At 57.6% G+C, this 19,274-nt stretch overlaps 2 protein-coding genes and 1 non-coding gene across 4 annotated transcripts in view; 1 reads left to right on the top strand and 2 right to left on the bottom strand.

The window, feature by feature from the left end:
• The window catches only part of EEF2 (eukaryotic translation elongation factor 2), an 8,015-nt gene extending 3,954 nt beyond the window's left edge, over positions 1-4,061 (bottom strand). The window contains exons 1-8 of the mRNA XM_042836242.1: positions 3,951-4,061; positions 3,213-3,427; positions 2,108-2,289; positions 1,811-2,022; positions 1,015-1,193; positions 709-814; positions 341-454; positions 37-175 (exon numbers count right to left, since the gene is read on the bottom strand). Coding sequence (XP_042692176.1) covers positions 37-175; positions 341-454; positions 709-814; positions 1,015-1,193; positions 1,811-2,022; positions 2,108-2,289; positions 3,213-3,427; positions 3,951-3,953 — 1,150 coding nt within the window. The 5' untranslated portion in view covers positions 3,954-4,061. The remainder of the gene's footprint in view (positions 1-36; positions 176-340; positions 455-708; positions 815-1,014; positions 1,194-1,810; positions 2,023-2,107; positions 2,290-3,212; positions 3,428-3,950) is intronic.
• LOC122169810 lies at positions 595-664 on the bottom strand. Its single transcript, XR_006171637.1, has one exon. It is a non-coding gene; the product is annotated as a small nucleolar RNA SNORD37 (small nucleolar RNA).
• A 1,817-nt stretch (positions 4,062-5,878) lies between the features above and the next one.
• PIAS4 (protein inhibitor of activated STAT 4) lies at positions 5,879-18,998 on the top strand. 2 transcript variants are annotated; one of them, XR_006171636.1, is made up of 11 exons: positions 5,879-5,936; positions 8,154-8,577; positions 12,164-12,248; positions 12,907-12,948; positions 13,597-13,687; positions 13,980-14,108; positions 14,191-14,296; positions 16,313-16,386; positions 16,514-16,674; positions 16,865-16,992; positions 18,177-18,262. XR_006171636.1 is itself a non-coding variant. In XM_042836241.1 (11 exons), the coding sequence occupies exons 1-11, from the start codon at positions 5,910-5,912 to the stop codon at positions 18,609-18,611; spliced, it is 1,476 nt and encodes a 491-aa protein (XP_042692175.1). In that variant the 5' UTR covers positions 5,879-5,909; the 3' UTR covers positions 18,612-18,998. The 2 variants fall into 2 exon arrangements, 1 of the variants encoding a protein (XP_042692175.1); XM_042836241.1 differs by lacking the exon at positions 16,865-16,992 and adding an exon at positions 18,406-18,998 and having other exon boundaries at positions 18,177-18,307.
• Positions 18,999-19,274: the final 276 nt, after the last annotated feature.

The following is a 19,274-nucleotide window of genomic DNA, read 5'->3' on the forward strand; positions in this document are numbered from 1 at the left end:
ATGGCAGCCCCACCTACCCATGGCAGCCCCACCTACCCATGGCAGCCTCGTCGTCGGGGGGCCCCTCGTAGAGCAGCTCACAGCGGTACTTCTGGGCCGTGACCGGAGAAGGCAGGTGAATGGTGATCATCTGCAGCAGGGCGTCTCCGGCAGGCAGCCACCGCCTCATCACAGCCTGAGCGCAGAGCAGAGGGTGAGGCGGGAGCCCAGCACGCAGCCCTGCCTTCCTCGCTCCCCTCTACACCTTCCTACCCCAGCAGGGTTTGCAGCTGCAGAGCAAATCCCTACAGCTGGATCAGCCCAACTCATCTCCTCTCATGGAGCGTTCGACCCATCTCACCTTCAGCAGGGGTTTGCCCTCCTTGTCCTTATCTTCGCTGTCAAGCTTGATGTCAAGTTTCTCAATCAGTTTGGCTGCCTCATCTTTCTTGAAGGTCATGATTGCATCGAACACCTACGAGAGCAGCAGCAGTCAGGAATGCTTTCAGGACCCAACCTGAGAGCAGCAGCATCTCTAAGGAGAACCTGTGCTGAATCCACTGCCTTCCCAACCCACCGCCCTCCCCTGCTGCACAGAACCACGAGCTCAGCTCGTCTCAGATACTCAAATTTCTTCAATCAAACAAGTCAGGTCAAAGTGAAGAAATTTTCCATCATCACGCACTGCAGCAGAACAAACAGAGCTCAGGGCATCAGCAAGGAGCAGACCTTGAAGATGGGATCAAGGATGAGCTGGCAGAAGGTCCGAGGCAGTTTCTTTCCATCAGGGCCAGTAGCGGATTTGCTGAACTTGCCGGTCGCAGGATCAAAATACCTGCAGAAGAAACGAGCCAAACCAATATCAACCTCCAGCTCAGGTGTAAAAGCGTGGCAGCTTCTTTTCCCCTGATCAGCTCAGGGGTGAGGAAAAAAAACCAGCACAAGGATCAACTGACTGAGCCTGAATGCCTGCACAGCCGGGTCAGGGGCACACAGAGCTGCGTGGGATCAGAACCGACAGCCACAGTCACTCACCTGTCTCCCCACAGCTTCTTCATCATGTCTTCTACTTTCTTGGCACGCTCAGATGGATTCATCTGGGCATCACCCTTAGCAGCAAACTTTGCAACGTACATTTCAGCAAACTGTTTCAAAGTGAAAGCCCAGCCATGCAGGCCAGAACCAAAGCCAACTGTACCAAGCACGGGATCGATCTGAAAGGGAAAAGGATCAGCTGTGGAGGCTCCAGCAGTCAGCCCAGGCAAAGCAAACACTGCAGGCCTCCAGCAAGAGCCTGAAGGTGGGGCCTCAGAGCTACAGAAGCACTGAGCCTTTCTGTGGCAGAGACTGCCTGGCCCACACGGCCCTTTTCAGCTCCAGAACCCAAAACTGGATCCTTTTTTCTTCACTTCATCCAGCTCAGCAGATCTGCCTGCAATCAGACCGCCATCCTTAAGGGAAAACCAGTCTAAGAGTTGACAATTTGTTTGTTCCTCAGCAGGAACAAAGCACAAAGGTTTCCCCAGAACCCGCAGCTGAACAGCCCTGCACGCAGCTCGCAGTCCAGCAGGGAGTGAAGGGACCAACATCCCCAAGTGCCCTCCAGCCTCAGCAGGCAGCCCAGGCCCTGCACCCCGCGTCAGCTGAGCGAGGAAAGCCCCGCCAAGAGGAGAACAGCCTCAGCAGGCAGAAAACACACTGGTGCTCCTATCCCTCACTGGCTGGGTGCCCCCACTGCCCCAGCCTCACTCCTCCTCCGAGGGAAGAAGGCACCGCTACCACACGCAGCCGCTCCCTCCTGCTGAAAGCAGCCTCCCAGCCCTTCACCTACCATGATATTCCCCATAGGGCCGCTTTCTCCTTCCCCGTAGGTGGAGATGATGACGTTCACATTCTCCACGATCCTCTGGAAGGTCTGGTACAGCTCCTCAGGATCCAGCTGCAGCTCCAGCAGCGCCCGGTCCATCTTGTTCATCATCAGGACGGGTTTGATCCTCTCGGCGATGGCCTGACGCAGCACAGTCTCTGTCTGCACACACACACCTGGCCAACACAGGAGAATCAGTTCTCCTCACCTTCAGCTCAGCACAAGGCGGGCTACAGTTACACACGGCTGCAAAAATCTCACCAGAGACGCAGTCGACAACAACCAGGGCGCCATCAGTGACCCGCAGAGCAGCAGTGACCTCCGAGGAGAAATCCACGTGCCCAGGAGAGTCGATCAGGTTGATCAAGAAACCAGAACCATCCTTGCTCTGCTTGATGAACGCCAGATCGTTTTCAGAGAGCTCGTAGAACAGAGAAATAGCTCTGAAATGGAAGAAGAGCTGTTAACATCACCCACTCGTTACCCCTCCGCAGCACTCTGGAGCAAATACAGTTGGAAGCATCCTTTCATCCTTTATTATTTCCAGACAGCAGCACCCAGCCTTCAGGATTTCCTGAAAAGGCCCACAGTGCTCATCAGTTCCAACCCCCTGCTGTGTGCAGGTCACCAACCAGCAGCCCAGGCTGCCCAGAGCCACATCCAGCCTGGCCTTGAATGCCTGCAGGGATGGGGCATCCACAGCCTCCTTGGGCAGCCTGTGCCACTGCCTCACCACCCTCTGGCTGAAAAACTTCCTCTTAATATCCAACCTAAACCTCCCCTATCAGGGAACGTGATCCAGAGAGGCAGGTGGGGAAGATGCTCAGGAGCATCCACAACAAGCTCTGCTTTTCACACTTCTCTGAAATCATAACCTCTTCTGACACCATGAAGTGCCAAAGAGGCACACGGCCTCCACCTCTCAGCTGCATGTTTCTGCTTTTCCCACCAGCCCAAACCCCTTCTGACCCCCCCTCCTCAGGTGTCAGACCCACAGGCAGCGATGCTCCCAAGGAGGACAGCTGCTCACCAGGCAGCCTCCACACTGCAGGACTCCCAGCCACCAGCTCCATTACACACAGCTGGTGCCAAAACAAGAGGCCAAAAGTCACACTGCAGGGACACGTCAATGTCCCAGCAGCCATCAAGGTAAGGCTCAGTGACTCACCACAGGGCAATCAATACGTGCTCCTTCTTTTATGCAATCCAGACAAGTAAAAAAAAAACAACAAAACTAAGCTTTTGAACAAGAAGACAAGAGAAAGGCTGATGCGATCATCTTCATCTCAAGGTGAAATCAGGGTAGGATTCAAAGCATTCCCGAGGTCATTGGGAACATGAGAGCACCCTCAGCAGCAGCACTCACGTAGATTTGATGGTGATGCACCGTTCCTGCTCGTCCTTCCTGGTGTCAGTGAAACGGGTCTCCCCCGCGCGGGCAGAGGCGATGATTCCAGCTTTGCATACCAGAGAATCAGTCAGGGTCGACTTGCCGTGATCAACGTGGGCGATCACTGACATGTTCCTGATGTTGGCCTTTTTGTCCATGATGGCCCGTATCTGATCTACCGTGAAGTTCACCTTGGAGAAAAGGACGAGAGAGGAAAAGAAGACGCGCTACGTAACAGAACGGCTCCATTTCTTCTTACGTGGCACCGTCAGGTTTAACCTCACAAAACAACAAGCTGGAAAAAAGGCCAGGGCACCACAGGAAGGACCGGGCCTGAGGTGCAGCAGCCAGCAACGTGCCTTCAAGCTTTGCCGCACTGACAGCGCCGCGGGCCGCCCTCCATCCTCACCCCCCGCTCAGGGGAGCCCCGCACCGAGGAGCCGCAGCGTTACGTAAGCGCTCCGGTAGCCGCACCGCAACGCCGCATCGCCGGCCGCCGCGGAGCTCCCGGTTAACGACGCCCAGCGGCCGCACCAGGCCCCGGCCCCGGCCACGGCCCCACCCCTCTCCCCTCACGGCGGCCCGGGCCGCAGCGCCAGGCCTCGCCCCGCCACGGAAGCCCGGCTGCCCTCCCAGAGCGGACATCCCCGCCCGCGCAGCCCGCGCAGGACCCGCTCAGCTCCCCTCGAACGGCGGCAAGACGCGGGGCCTCACCATGGTGGTGGATGGAGGTGGATTCTCCGGGGCGGGGGGGTACAGCAATGGCGGCAGCGGCGGCCCTGTCTCGCTGGCGAGCGCAGAGCGGGCGGAAGAGAACGCTGACGTCAACCGCCCCCCTTTTATAGGGCAGCGCCGGCCGGGGGGAGGAGCCTGAACGTGCGCGTGCGCAGACGTGCCACTCTAGCACCCTGCTGCCGGCAGCTCTATGGTCGGGCGGTGAGGTCCTCCAATGGCCGCAGCCGGGCTCCACGCAGACCCCGCTCAAACCCGCAGCGGAAACAACACGGCCACCGCGGGAACGACCAGGAGAACGTATTCGGGGTGCTCCCCGAGACCAGGAGAGCGCCTCCCCTTCTGCCAGCAGCGCCGTGCCGGGCACCGCGGGGCGCGGCCCTGGCCGCCGTGGGACCCTGCCGGGAGTGGGCAAGCCCCGCCCCTCTCGGCGTCTCCGGCCCAGCTGCGCGTGCGCCGGCCGGCCGGCACCGGGGAGAGCACTGGGCTCTCCAGCGCCCCCTGCGGGCGGGGAGGAGCGCGGCGCCCCGGGCCCGGCGCGGCACGGAGCAGCCCGAGGTGCGGAGGATCCCCGCAGCACGGCGTGCAGCCCGAGGCGCTGCGAGCAGCGGCTCCTGCGGCAGAAGCCCATCGTGGGCGAGCAAAGAGAAGATCCAACCAGGGCTGCGGCGGAACATCGCCCTCCATTTCCACACCGCGAGTGCTTCGCTGTTGTTTCTTCCTCTTCATCGGCACCGCAGGACGCCGTGGCTCCGTTTCCATCAGCTGCAGTGCAACAGAGCTCTCCCAAACCTGCAGCATGCTGTCTCCTGGCCCCATCCCACGGGGACAGTAGTGGGGTGCAGCAGGGACTGCTCCAGCCTTGGGGGCTGTGTCTGCTCCTTTCTCGTGACACGAGTTATCAGCTGTTGGTATTGCTATAAGAGCCACCTGAATTTCTAGCACCGATGCTGGCTTTTCCCAGAGAACACACTGGGCAGTGTGATTAACGCATTGGCCTGCGTGGAAAACTGGCTAGTTATCTTCTTGCTTAATTAGCTCACGGGGCTGACATCGAGGAGAAAGAAAGCGCTAGGAAAAGCTCTATGTTCAAGAGACCACCCTCAGGGCTGCCCCCGTTGTGTAACACCGCTGCCATCGATATGTGAGGAGCTGTCACAGCCCCGATTTGCTTCACCTGCAGGAGGAGCAGCTCCACTGCACCCAGCTTCACCCCAGCCACTCGCGTTCTGTCCTTGTAGTTCTCCCTGCAGCAGTCAGCCCAGTACTGGGCACTGCCGTGTGTCTGGAACACACCTAAAAGATGGACGTTTGGCTTTTACCCTCTGTCACTCAGCTCTCAGCTCCCCAAAAGCACCTCCCAGCAAAACCCATCTCAGGGCTCTGCAAGGAAAAGGAAAACGCACTAAAAGCCTTATTTCCTCACCAGGCAGCACACCGCTGCTTCCAACATCAGCCAACGCTCCCGGCACTCAGGCTCCAAAGGCTGCGCAGACCCAAACGAAGCCCGGCAGGAGCAGAACCAAGGGAAATCCCTTCCCTGCCCCCTGCCAGGCCTTCGACACAAGCCCAGCACTAAGAGTAGGCCGGGGCCCGCTCTTGTAGGCCCGGGGCCGCTTTAGGGGCACTGACCATCACCCCTAGGCGGGCCCGGTCAGCCCCGCACCGTGCTGCTATTTGCTCGCTGCGGGCCCAGCCCCCGCAGGCCTTCATCCTCACAGCCGCCTCTCCCTCCCGTTTTTCGGGCGCGGTCCCTTTAAGGCCCCCGGAAGGCGGGGGCGGGGCGGCGCTACTGCGCCTGCGCGTTGCGGCGGCGGCCTCCGAGGAGAGAAGCGGGAACGCGGATTGGACGGCGCGTGTCTCCCGCGCGCCCCTCCCCTCGCCGCCAGGCGTCACGTGACCCGGCGGCGGCTCCCGGCGCGGTGGACGCTGGAGGCCAAGATGGCGGCGGAGCTGGTGGAGGCGAAAGTGAGTGAGCGGCGGCGGCGCCGGCGGCACGGCGAGGCCGGGCCGGGCGGGAGCGGGCTGAGGGCTAAGCGGCGGCTCCTCCCGGCTCGGAGCCGGCGGCGGGCGGTGCGGTTCTGCGGGTGAGAGCCGGGGGGCGGCACCCCGGGACCGCCCCCCCCCCCCCCCACACACCACCCTCTCCGCCCCCCCGGCTCGTTCTCCCGCTTTACCTCAGGGCCGCCCCACCCCGTGCGGGCCTTCAGGCCTCACCGCTCCCGGAGCTGTTCCCAGCCGTTCATCGGCGCTTGGGGCTTTCCTTCCTTCTCTATCTGCTGTCAGAGGGAGCGGCTGTGCGGCCCTCCCACCCTCCCCCAAGGGAAAGGTGTTGGTTTGTGGGGCACTGGAGGTGCTGGGGGGGGAATCTCCCAGCAATGGGGGAGGGAGTGGCCCATATGAGCCCCCTCAGCCTGTGTCCCTTCAGTGTATTGGGGGGTAGGGGGCTGGGGAGCTCCAGAACCCCCCCCCCCCCACAGCGTTGAGCTGTGAGTGTGGCACCCATAGGGGTTTGTGTGGCGCTCTGAGCTCTGTGGGTGCAGCAGTTTGTAGTGGGGAGCTCCGTTCTGTGGGGTCCCTGTGGGTGTAGGGTTGGATTTGCAAAGCTGTGTGTCAGTGCAGCCCAGCAGCTCCCGCGGATTGGAAGTGCTTCACGCCTGCTAAGGAGCAGGGATGTGCCTGGTTGGCTGCAGGGATATATTTTAACAACCCCTCTGGTCCCCATCTGTCAGTGATTCGGTCCCTCTTCATTGCTGTGGGCTCAGCACCCCTCTGCAGGATGTTTGCTGCCTGCTTACCACTGGAGCACAGCTGGTGCTCAGACCCAGGGAGGAGCTGAGCTCAGTGCTCAGGGATCTCAGCACTTCATACAGTGACACGTTGTTGTTTTTTAATGAGATTTGCTCTGCAGCAACACGGATCCTGATTCTAAGGGTGAGGACTGTTGGTTCCATCCCCAAAGGCTGTTGGTTCTGCACCAAAAGTGCCAAGAGAGTGGTGCTGTGGGAGCAGCGAGTGTAGGAGTGCTGCTGTGGCTGTGTTTGTCTTTGCAGATATGCGTTTATCCTTGACGTGCCCCAGTGAAGACAACACATGCTCTGTTTTGTACCATTCTGAGACACTGAATTCCTCCAGGGTCACCCAGGTGGTGCCTGGTGAAGCAGCAGTGTGAATCCACATCTCTCGTGTCGTCGTAGCAATGAAGCATCCTTCTCTCCTCTTGCCTGCCTTCCTTCCCTCTCCTTTTAGGAGAGCAGAGACCTGTTCTAGCCCTGCTGCTGCTCTTTGCTGTGGGATGGCTGAGTTCTTGTTTTCCACTAACTAGGAAAGGTGCTGAGGGGATACACATGGGTGCCTGTCAAGTATACGTTCAGGGCAGCTTGAATCTTCACAAAAACCTGCTTTATAAGCTTGATGGCCCTTTGCCATGCAAGAGAAGCGTGCCATCCATCTGACTGTACCACTGCGCTCAGCACAGACCTCTTCTAGCTCCTGTTCTGATATAGCATTGAACTTTCTTTGAACCTGCTGATGGTTCTGGGCCTCCTGAGCTCCCGCAGCAGCAGCAGAATCCATTTGTGAAGGTAGGGCTGCTTTTTGCTGCTTATCAGAGCGCTGACATCCCCAGCAGCAGCCCTGGTGCTGGCTGTGAGCGTGGGGGAGTGCTTGGCGAAGCCCCCGCCTGCAGCCTGCAGGCATTGTTCTCATGGGAACGCACTGCTCTCTTCAGTCTTCTCTTCCCATAGCTGAAGAGACACATGCTTCTTGTTTTCTTCAGGTTCTGCATGTATAAGAAGAGTTCTAGAGAGTTTGTTTCACCTGTAGAAACAGCACGGAGGTGCACTGGCAGCCCCACTTCACCTCCGTGTCCTCTGCTTTCCAGCTGGTGTTTGTTTTCTCCTTTTTTTTCTTTGGCTCTTTAAACCCTTCGTGTTACCCAGAGATACGGAGGAGTTCAGAAGCTCTGAGCACCTGCATGGTGTCGATGCTCTGGGCTGCACTGACGTGTTGGAGCTCCCTCCTCTGTGCCCCCCGTGGCTCCTATTAAACAGTTGTTTGATGCTCAGCACTTTGAGCGGTTGGGTCTCTGGTCTGGGTGGGTCGGCGGGCTCATAGAGAACACTAAGAACTGTCACTTTGCCTTCCTGTCACTGTAAGAACATCTTTAATTTTTTTATCCCCTAGAACATGGTGATGAGTTTCCGAGTCTCAGATCTTCAGATGTTGCTGGGTTTTGTTGGCAGGAGTAAAAGCGGACTTAAACACGAACTAGTCACCAGAGCACTGCAGCTGGTCCAATTTGACTGCAGCCCTGAGGTTTTCAAGAAGATCAAGGAGCTCTACGAGACCCGTTATGCCAAGAAAAGCTCCGAGGCCCCGCAGCCGCACCGCTCCCCCGAGGCTCTCCCCATTCATTCTTCGTACGAGCGCGGGAGCGCCGTGCCTCGGACTTCTATCTCCACCCCCAACATTGACTATCCCACCCTCTATGGGAAGTACCTGAACGGACTGGGCAGGTTGCCCCCCAAAGCTGTGAAGCCTGAAGTCCGCTTGGTGAAGCTCCCCTTCTACACCACCCTGGATGAGCTGCTGAAGCCCACGGAGCTCGGTGAGTTTTCTGTGTGTTGTGTCTGCAGGGTCTGGGCAGAGAGGAGTGAAAGAAGTGAGTGTCCGAAAGATTGGTTTTTCAAGGGGTTGGAAGTGGGATTTTCAAGGCTCTGCGCAGGGCAGGCTGTGCACACAGTGCTGGATGTCACCTTTCCCCCCTGTGGTTTCCTCCCTGGTGCCTGAAGTGTATGGAATATAGAATGGTAGAATGGCCTGGGTTGAAAAGGACCACAGTGATCAAATGTTTTCAACCCCCTGCTGTGTGCAGGTCACCAACCAGCAGCCCAGGCTGCCCAGAGCCACATCCAGCCTGGCCTTGGATGCCTGCAGGGATGGGGCATCCACAGCCTCCTTGGGCAACCTGTGCCAGTGCCTCACCACCTCTGGGGGAAAAACTTCCTCCTCATATCCAACCTAAACCTCCCCTGTCTCAGTTTGAAACCATTCCCCTTGTCCTGTCACTATCTACCCTTTAAACAGTCGTTATTCCCCTCCCTTCCCTTAGAACAAGAGCACACTTGCATGGAGATGTAACTTGCAAGCCTGTCCTGTTGGCTGTAGCTTCCTACCCTTCCTAATGCTGCATTGTGGAGCACCATTCTGTCTTCTCTCCCTGTACTGCCTCAGTCTGCCCATGGAACTCCCTGTGTTGGTGTTGCACCCGAGCTGAGAAGACTATTTCTGCCATGCTCTGTTATTTCTCAGTGCTGAGCACACCCAGCCTGGAGCCCCCCGTGGCTGAATGAGCACTTCTGGTGCTATTCCTGACCTCTTCATTTTGCTTTGTGCGTGGTGCTGTGCCTGGAGGAGCAGCCAGGGAAGCTGGGGAGCTGTGGGGAGCTTTTTCTCCCACTGCGGGGTGGGAATCTGCTTTGTGTTGCTTTCATTCAGCTCCTGAGCACTGCCCTGGCGTGTGGGGAGGCTGCTGGGCAGGGAATTACACTGTTGTTGTGCTTTGCTTGGCCTCAGTGTCCCCTGAAGAGAGTGAAGCTGCCCAGGCCTCGCAGCTGGGTGAGCCCAGAGCTCAGGGAGCTGATGTGAGGCGCTGCCACGAGGACGCAGCGCGGTGGAGGCGCAGTGTTGGGCTGTGCTGGCAATGCAGGGCTGTGAGATGTGCCTGCGTGTCTTCCATCACTTCTGAATTGCATCTTTCTGCTCTTTTCTTTTTTCTTTTTTCTTTTTTTTTAATCAGACTTTTCCATTTTCTGCCTCATTACCTGGTTTGGGCATCCCTCCCCCATGGCCTTCCTAGTTGTCTCCCCCGATAACTCACACCAGATGTTCATCGCCTCCTGCATGCAGTGCTGCCTGCCTCCACCTGTTCACCCCGGTTCTGTTACTCTAAGCAGGCCTGCAACCTGTTTTACCACTCACGTTGGTGGGGTTTTTTCCTTCTTTAAGTACAAATTCATCAGGCTCGATGTGATTTTCACCTTTTTGGGGGAGGCATTGTGTCCATGCTGTGACTCTGATGGTGAGCTGATGCCTGTGAAGCTGAGGCGTTGCTCTCAGTGCTGCGCGGGGGGCGGTTTAATTCAGCCCTGGATGTGGGATGGCATCTATTAGTCAGAAATGCAAGATTTTGAAGAGAAGTAATCATAAAGAAGTGGAGCCATCTGGAGATAGGAGGGGAGCAGGATGTGCTCACTGTAATGAATTGATCCTTATTCAAAGTTGACCCCAGGTTTGCTCTGTCGAGTCAGAAGTGCCGTCTCACGACGCGCAGTAACGCACCTGTGTGCTGCTGATGCCCCCTCGGGTTGATGCTCTCCCTAGGGTGGCTCTGACAAATTTCCTTTTGCTGAGAACATTTCCTGAACAGCCTTTGGGGCTGGGAGCAGAGTGCTTGGGCTCTTTGGGGCCGGGTTCAGCCCTCAGCATCCCAGCTCTGCTCCCAGCGTGGGCTGTGGGTGGCACTGAGTGCGTGGAGGAGCTTTCTCTGCAGGAAAACCCTCAGCTGCTGTGGGAGCAGCGCCCTTCCCTGGGCTGCAGGAGGCTTTGTAGCCACAGTGGGAGTGAAGGAAGCCTAACTGGTATGTTCCTGACTTGGATTGGAAGCACACTTGTTAATTAACAGCTCTTTGCCCCTTGGAGATGAGGCTGATGGTGAGGTGATGCTGAGCCTGGTCTGTGGGTGAGTGCCTTCCCTGAGGAGGGCTCACATCGCTCCTACACCCGCAGGCTTCAGCCCACAGCAGACAGGTGAGGTCCATTGCAAACAGCTCCTTCCTCCCGGCAACCAAAAGCAGCTGCAGCCGATTTCAGTGTTGTTTGTGGGGCTCAGCTCCCAAGGACGGTTTGCAGAGTCCTTCTGGGCTTTAGAAGCCTTGTGTCTGGGCTCCTTCTGAAGGTTGCTGGTCGAGCTCTGCCTTAAAAATCGATTTCCTGCTGTTGGAATGAACTGATGGCAGCAGCAGCCATGCAAGCTCAGGCACGGAGGTGCAATGCAGCAGCCTCTGTTCCAGAGAAAGGATGGAACTCAGTCACCTGGAGATCTGCAGCCTTAAAAGCCCGTGCTTTTTTCCCCTGGCTGCTCAGTGAAGACACAACAGCAGCTGAGGTGCCCCTGAGGTGCTCAGCTCCAGGACTGGGGCTTGGAAGGGCCGTGGGGTCACTGCCCAGCTCTGCCTTGGGGGAGTCCTGCTCTGCTGGGGATCTGCCTCCTGCTTTCTCCCTGCAGTGCTGCTGCTTGGCAGAGAGGTGCCAGCAGGCAGCAGCTTTGGGGTGGTGGTGTTTCCTCCAGGTGAAGCTGCAGCAGGATGCTGTGGGGGCAGAAGTGCCCTCAGCTCTCCCATAGAGGAGGGTCCGTGAGGGAGAGACTTATGGCACTGAACAGACCTGTTTGTCTTGGTTGGGAAGCGTTGGGTGTTGCAGTGCTTTGGAAAGGCTTTGCTCACTGGTCTGGAGGTGTTTAGATGATAGACCACGGTTCCCTAAGTCTACAAGGATATCTTAATGTTTTCTATTATATATAATATATATATATATATAATGCATTATTTATTCTGAATGCCCTTTTTGTGTTTCTAAAGCTGAATTATAGAAGGGCAGCGGATGGAAGCAACAAACCCACATCTGTCAGCATCTGAGAGCTGCTTTTCTCCTTCCTTCATCTCATTTTTACTCCTGGGCAGAAAAGCACCTTTTCCCACACCTCAGATCCAGGTGTTTTGCCTTTGAATAAACCAGCAGTGACTGAGGTGCTTAGAGAAGGCACATGAGGAAAGGGGAAGCAAGCAGTTGCGTTGCTCCCTGCTCTGTGTGTTACCCTGTGACAGCAAACTGCAGCACGCTGGCGTTTAACCTGAGGCAATAAGCCTCGAGTCCCCACATCTCAGGCTTAATGTTAAGCAGACTGAAGGCATTTGATCTTAAAATGAGGGATAGGAGGGCAGTTCATGCTGGCTCCTGGGCTGAGCTTCGCTGCTGGGCGTCCAGCCTGCCAGCTCTGCCTCTTGGAGCTGCCCTGAGTTCATTTGCTGGTGGCAGCTGGAGGCCAAGAAATCCCAGACAGCAGCGTGGCTCAGAACAGCGAGCAGCGTAGAGGAGCTGCCGTCAGACCACTGTGTTTCTTTTCTCCTTTTCAGTTCCACAGAACAACGAGAAGCTCCAGGAAAGCCCCTGCATTTTCGCCTTGACGCCGAGACAAGTGGAGCTGATCCGAAACTCCAGGTGCTCCTCCCTGGGTGCCCTTATCTGCAGGGATTGCAGCCCACAGCTTCCTCTGTGCCGCCTCCCTCCCCTGCACGGAGCTGATCCTAAATGCCCTTTGTTCACAAACCCAAATAGACAAAGAGAATTTTCGCCATCAGTCACACATAAGCGCGGTGGTTTTGCAGCAGTGGTTTCAGGGGGTGTCTTGAGGATCAGCCCATCTTCTTGCACTGCTGTGGCAGTGCCCCACTTGCACCCACGTGGATCCTGAACCACCACGTGAGCTCAGCTGCCACCCCTACAGCAGGAACAGGGAGTTGAATCAGTAAGCAGAATCTTGGAGGAGTGCAGTCAGGCCCTACCTGAGACCTGGCTCCTCTGAATGCTGGCACACAGCAGAAAAAAAATGCCAGGAGAACCAGTGTCCTTCCTGCAGTGTTTGTACAGCTTTGAAAACTCCCTGTGGGGCTGCAGGGTGCCACAGCACGACATAAAAGCATGCAGGAGTACAGATAGATGGCTGCAGAGTGAGCTGGGCAATTGATAGAAAACTCTGGGAAGTAATTACATAAAGGCTGGTTTGTAGAAAGATTGATTCTCTAACCTTTATGTCTGATAAACGGGACAGTTGATCTGGGCTTTTCTTTATGTAAGTTCTTCTTCCTTGCTTTCCCAGGGAGTTGCAGCCCGGTGTGAAGTCGGTTCAGGTGGTGCTCAGGTAAGTCTGGCTGTGGGTTTCAGATGAGGTGCTGCAGGGGGAGGAGGGGAACACATCACTGGGTGCAGTGAGCTGCAGGGTGGTGATGTTCATAGCTGGAAAGAGCAGTTAGAGCAGGCTGGCTGCTGGCACCTCGTGCAAATGTCCTCAGCTGTCTGACACCTTCCTGCTGTGCCACCTGAGTCAGCAGCAAACAGCAGTGTGTCCCATTTCCATAGAATCACAGCATGGCCTGGGTTGCAAAGCAGCACAACGCTCATCAGCTCCAACCCCTGCTGTGTGCAGGTCACCAACCAGCAGCCCAGGCTGCCCAGAGCCACATCCAGCCTGGCCTCGAATGCCTGCAGGGATGGGGCATCCACAGCCTCCTTGGGCAACCTGTGCCAGTGCCTCACCACCTCTGGGGGAAAAACTTCCTCCTCATATCCAACCTAAACCTCCCCTGTCTCACTTTAAAGCCATTCCCCTCGTCCTGTCACAATCCAGGCTCCGAATCACAGAGGTCCTGCCCTTGGTTTGGCCTTCGGTGTGGGCAGAGGAGGGAATGTGGGTTGGGAGGTGATGCTTGGCTGCTGGTCGGCGCGTAGAGCTTTGAGCAGTGAACCAGGGCAGCGTTTTAGGAGCTGTGTGGTTGTTTTTCTTTTGCAGGATCTGTTACACAGACACCAGTTCTCCCCAGGAGGATCAGTACCCCCCCAACATCGCCGTGAAAGTGAACCACAGTTACTGCTCTGTGCCGGTGAGCCAGCTGGGCTGGGAGGCACCAGGGCTGCTGCAGGTGTTCCTTCTGCTGTGTGCAGACAAGAAGGCAGAGTACAGAAGTTGCCAATTTAGCTTTCAGATGGATTAGCTGTTAATGAAGTGCTTTTGCAAAGACTCCTTTTTGCTTTGTGCTGGGTCGCAGCGCTCGGCTCCCTTCTCCCTCTTCCTTGAAAACCGTGGCTGGGTTAGGAGGCAGTGAGGCTGACGTGTGGTTGTTCCTCCCCAGCAGCATCTTCAGCATTTAAACAAGGCAAATCTTTCCACTTCAGGGCTACTACCCGTCAAACAAACCCGGGGTGGAACCCAAGAGGCCGTGCCGTCCCATCAACCTCACCCACCTCATGTATTTGTCAGCGGCCACCAATCGCATCACTGTCACCTGGGGGAACTACGGGAAGGTAGGAGGCACGGGGAGGCACGCAGGGCTGCGTGGGGGTGCAGGAGAGCCCCCTGTCAGCCCTTCCCTTCCTCCTCCCTCAGAGCTATTCCGTGGGGCTGTACTTAGTGCGGCAGATGACCTCAGCGGAGCTGCTGCAGAGGTTGAAAACCATTGGGATCAAACATCCAGAGCTCTGCAAAGCACTGGGTGAGTATTTCTGGGCAGGGGGGCTCAACGTGTGCCTACCTGGAGGGCAGTTCTGGCAGCCAGGCTGCTAGAAATGTGTGTGAGAGCTGAGTTTCTTCCCTCCTGTCATATACAACACTTCTTATTCGAACAGGCTCACAAAGATGTTTGTTAATCGTGTGAAATTGCCCCCAAATCCTCGTGCAGAAGCTCTGAGTTGCATAGTGATGTTTGGGGTTGGTCTCCAGGTTATGTTGTGAGCACTGCTGCGGGTCAGCATCCTTCTGAGCAGCTTCGTGCCTTCCTCTGATTGCCTTGAGCTGAGGGACGTCACTGCAGCACCTCAGCCCTGACCCACATTGAGCCCAAAGGGGATTTCTGGAGAGAGGGATCCTGGTGGGAACATAATTCTGCCCACCAGGAATCCTGGGCTGGGCTGGGGGTTTCAGCAGCACAGCTTTCACACGTGCTGAGGGGGAAGAGATGATCCCAAAAGATGCTCATCCTGGGCTGCTCAGGTAATGGTGGTATGAGGCACGTGGAGAGCGTGGTGGAAGCGTGAAGGGAAATCACCTTCTCAAGGCAGAATCTGATTTGTGGCATCTGAGAGCCTGGAGGAATTCCTGGAGGATTCCCAGTGGCTCGTTGTCACTGGATGGATGCTGTTAGTGTTCAGGTCTGTGTAAGAGAAGAAACCCTGGATCACAGCAGACTTTAAATCATGCTGTTCAGAGCATGGGCAGCTCTTAGCAGGTGCAGGAAGCATCATTGTGAAGGTTTGCAGCCACAGAGAAAGCTCTAACCAAAAAAAAAAAAGCCAGAAGTGCTGCAACTCTGTGACAGTTGAGCTTGGATGGAGCAGCACCTAACACCAAAGCAGCACCCAGTCTTCTTGTCTCTCTTCTTGTCTCCTGGGAGACATTGAGCTGCACTGAGGAGAAGTGCTGTGATTATGGAGCCTCGTGGCCTGGAGAGCTGCTGTTGTGATCTGAGAGGGTCAGGATAAAGGGGGGATGTGCTGCAGAGGAGCTGGCTGGAGGAAATGCCCTTGGTTTTCAGTGCTGCCAGCAGCTGCTGTTCTTTGGGAGTCGTGTGGTTTCATCTCAGCTTGGTTCTGCACCTTGAGGCAGATTTTCCCGTGTGGTTCTTGCTGCCCTTCCTGAGCTGCTCAGTGAGCTGAGGAGCAGCACCCAGCAGTGCTGAGATGGGACTGATGGGAAATGAAGTTGGATGGCTCCTGGCACTTGTGCTGCTTTCTGTTGGCTCACTTGTGGGATCTTCCTCGGAATTTCGGGGGTCACAGGGACGCAGTGCATCCCATCCTATTGCCACCCATCCTGGAAGGGAACAAAGTCCCTCCTGCTCGTGCTAATGACCAGATAATTCATTAGATTAGAGAGGGGACCTGATCCAGGTCCATAAGTACCTAAGGTGTGGGGGGCAGGATGGTGAGGCCGGACTCTTTTCAGTGGAGACAGGACAAGGGGAAACGGCTGGAAACTGCAGCATAGGAAGTTCTGCACCAATGTGTGAAGGAACGGCTGTGCAGTGAGGTGAGGAGCACTGGAACAGGCTGCCAAGGGGGTGGGGGAGTCTCCTGCTCTGGAGATGTTCAAGACCTGCCTCGATGCTGACCTGTGCGACCTGCTGTAGGAACTGCTTTGGCAGGGGGTTGGACTCCATGAGCTCTGGAGCTCCCTTCCAGCCCCTGCCATTCTGTGATGCTGTGTGACTTCTTCCTGGGCCTCGTGGCTCTCTGTCCTCCCTTTTGCTCCCCACCAGCACGGGGATGGTGACAGTTGGCTCCTGCTGGCTGGGAAGGCAGGGCTGTAGGAAAAGGGGGGTGGACCTGGGGCTGGGGGCTGCAGGAAATGCTTTCCCACCAGGTGAGTGGATGCTGCAGAGCGCTGAGCCATGCGTGGCCGTGCAGTGCTGTGCCGTCCTCTGCCTCTGAGAGCTCCTGGCCCTGCTCTGCGGGTTTGTCTCCGTGCTGCAGTTTGCTCCTGTTCATTTTGTTGCCCTTTGCTGTTCCTGCAGTAAAAGAGAAGCTACGCCTGGACCCAGACAGCGAAATCGCCACCACGGGCGTCCGCGTGTCTCTCATCTGCCCGGTGAGTCTCTGCAGTGCCTCCTCGCCTGCTCTGCTCCACAAACCCAACCCGGCCGCGTGCAGCTGTGCTGCTGGGGCTCAGTGCTGGGAGCTCAGCCCTGCTGCTCACCGCTGCCCTGCTCCCACAGCTGGTGAAGATGCGGCTGTCTGTGCCGTGCCGGGCTGAGACCTGTGCACACCTGCAGTGCTTCGACGCCGTCTTCTACCTTCAGATGAATGAGAAGAAGCCCACGTGGATGTGTCCCGTGTGTGACAAACCCGCGCCCTACGACCAGCTGATAATTGATGGGTGAGTGTGTTCGCTGCCGTCCTCGGCCCTGGTGTTTCTCTGCTGGGTGAAGCAGCTTGTTTTACGGTCTGCCCTTCTGGAGCCTGAATCGGGGCGAAGCTGGAGGTGTATTCTGCTCGTGCATCGTGCCCCGACTGCTTGTGTTGGTGTGCTGGAGCAAGGTTTGTTGGTCTGCCCTTCTTGATTTTAGGATTACCCTAAAGCCTTACGAGCATCGAGCGTTTACTGCCTCACTCTGATGAACCTGCACAATTGGCTGCCCTGGCTGACAGATGTCACGCTGCATGGAATAAACCCACTTTATAAGCACACGATAAGGTGATTTTTGATAGGAACCATCTTCCTTTTCTCTTGCTGGTGTGAGCAGGCAGCGCTTGCCACGCTGGGAGCTTGGCTGGGGGGATCTCTGCCAGCTTCTAAAGCAAACAGCTCCCGACATGCAGTCCCTGAGGCAGAAGTGCAGGTGCAGCGTTTGCATCAGGAACGTTATCTCTGTCTTCTGCGTGGTGCTGTGAAAGCATTGCAGGGAATTGGAGCAGAGCGAGGCAAGAAACGCCTGTGCTGAGCCCCGGCTGTAAGTTTGGCAGGGGCAGCTCCAGCCCTGCCACACAACCCTCGTCCCAGTCCGTGTGGGAGTGCTGCTCCCTCTGTCTCTGCACCAGAGTTGTTGGCTTGCTTTCTACCAAGGAGAGCTGTGGTTCTCCGAGGCGAGGCGAGCCGGGCGCCCTGTGGCAGGGCAGCAGTGCCTGGAGGTGCTCAGCCGGGCTGCTGGGGGCCCGGTGCCGCTGTGCGGCGTCAGCTCTCCCCCTCCTGGTGACGGAGCCACCTGCAGCGAGCAGAGCAGAGCTGCGCGGAGGCCCGGCTCCCATGTGGGAGCGAAGGAAGGCGGCGCAGTGGGCGCTGTGCTGAGCTGCGGGCTGGGATCGCCCAGCTGTGTAATTGACCTTCAGTGCGGCGTCACTGCGGTGCTGCGATGGCAGAGGGTCAGCGCAGGGCCGTCCCGTGGCTGTGCTGGCAGTGCTCTGAGCTGCTGTGTCTGTCAGAGCTGCTCTCGTCCCGCGGTTGGGGCTCCGTGTTGGTGATTGCGCTCCGGGTGGCTGTGCTGAGCTGTGGGGCTGCCCATGGGGCTGCGTGTGCGTCCTGTGGGGCTGAGCGGTGCTGCAGGGCGCCGCTGTGGAGGTGGGCGGCTGCTGCCGTGGCTGCGGGGAGTGAAAAGAGGCAGCAGGGTGCTGTGTTGGGAGCGGTGGGTTGGTGTGGGACAGGAGCGTGAGGCCGCGCGCTTCCTCGGGTGAAGCCTGGGGAGCCGCCAGCTCACAAACAGCCTCGGTGGGGTCCTGGAGCCCCTTTGGAGGTGAGACGCTGCTCTGACGGCACGTGAGGAAGCTGCCGCTCCGTGGCTGCGAATGGCGGCGCTGTCGGTGCGGGGCAGGTGCAGCTGTGAGCGTGGAGCGTCGATTCCCTGCCGGCCAACCCGGACCCACGGGGCCCTTCCTCCCACCCAGGCTGCTGTCGAAGATCCTGACTGAGTGCGAGGACGCGGATGAGATCGAGTACCTGGTGGATGGCTCCTGGTGCCCCATCCGAGCCGAGAAGGAGCGCAGCTGCAGCCCGCAGTGCCCCATCCTGGTGCTGGGTGAGTGCCCTGTGTGCGCTGCGCATCCGCCACCCCCCGAGCCGCGCGTTAATTAGCAGAGGCCTTAATTCGTCCCCTCTTCCCCCGATCGCCTTCAGGTTCTTCGGATGTCAACGGGCTGCTGCCCGCTCCCAACGCTAACGGTGAGAACGGCAAAGCTGCTGCTGACGTGGTGGATTTGACACTGGACAGCTCGTCATCGGAGGAGGAGGAGGAGGAGGACGAGGAGGAAGATGACGACGATGAGGGACCCCAACCAAAACGGCGCTGCTCTTACGAGAAGGGTTTGGTTTCTGCCTGCTGACTGTGGAAGCAGCTCTGAATCTCAGAACGGACAGACTTGAATACTCTGGTGCTGAAGCTGGAGGGGGGGGGGAGAGCGTCGTCTCCCGCCTCGTCTCCCATCCTCCCCCGTCTCTGACTTTCCTATTCCGAATTAACCATTAAAACAAGAGAAAAACAAAAAGAAAACCCCACAACCACTGAGCTGCTTCTTGGTTGGAAAACCAGCCCAACTCCAGGCCCGACCCCGAACCGGACTCTGAAGCAAGGAAAGTGTCTTAACCCACGGCCGGGGCTTCAGCTCCCGCCCCGCCGCCCCCCAGCACGGCCCCACGCATCTCCAAAGCTGTGTGCATCCTCGTCTCGTTAATTAACCATTCCTGAGTATCTCGAGTTCTGCCGGGAGGGAGAGGGGGTGGGGGGAGGGAAGGAGGAGAAAAGGGGGGGGGGGTGGCCCCGGGGGCCGGGTTGCACCCCCCACCATAGAGGGGTTTTGTGGGGGGGGGGGGCGTGGGGGTGAAGGGGGAGAGGAGGAAGAGTCCCAGGCAGGAGCTGGAGCAGCTCTGCGCCTCGTGTCCAAGGGCGCCGTCCTGCATCCTTCATCCCCACCCCAGGGTAACGTAGCATCGTCGTAGTGACCCCGTTTAGTTGAGCAGAAGCCATCGGGGGTGGGGGGGGGGGGGGG

Source organism: Centrocercus urophasianus, unplaced genomic scaffold, assembly GCF_019232065.1.
Source record: "Centrocercus urophasianus isolate 14NV4802_14NV808 unplaced genomic scaffold, USGS_Curo_1.0 seq_580, whole genome shotgun sequence".
Classification (NCBI taxonomy): Eukaryota; Metazoa; Chordata; class Aves; order Galliformes; family Phasianidae; genus Centrocercus; species Centrocercus urophasianus.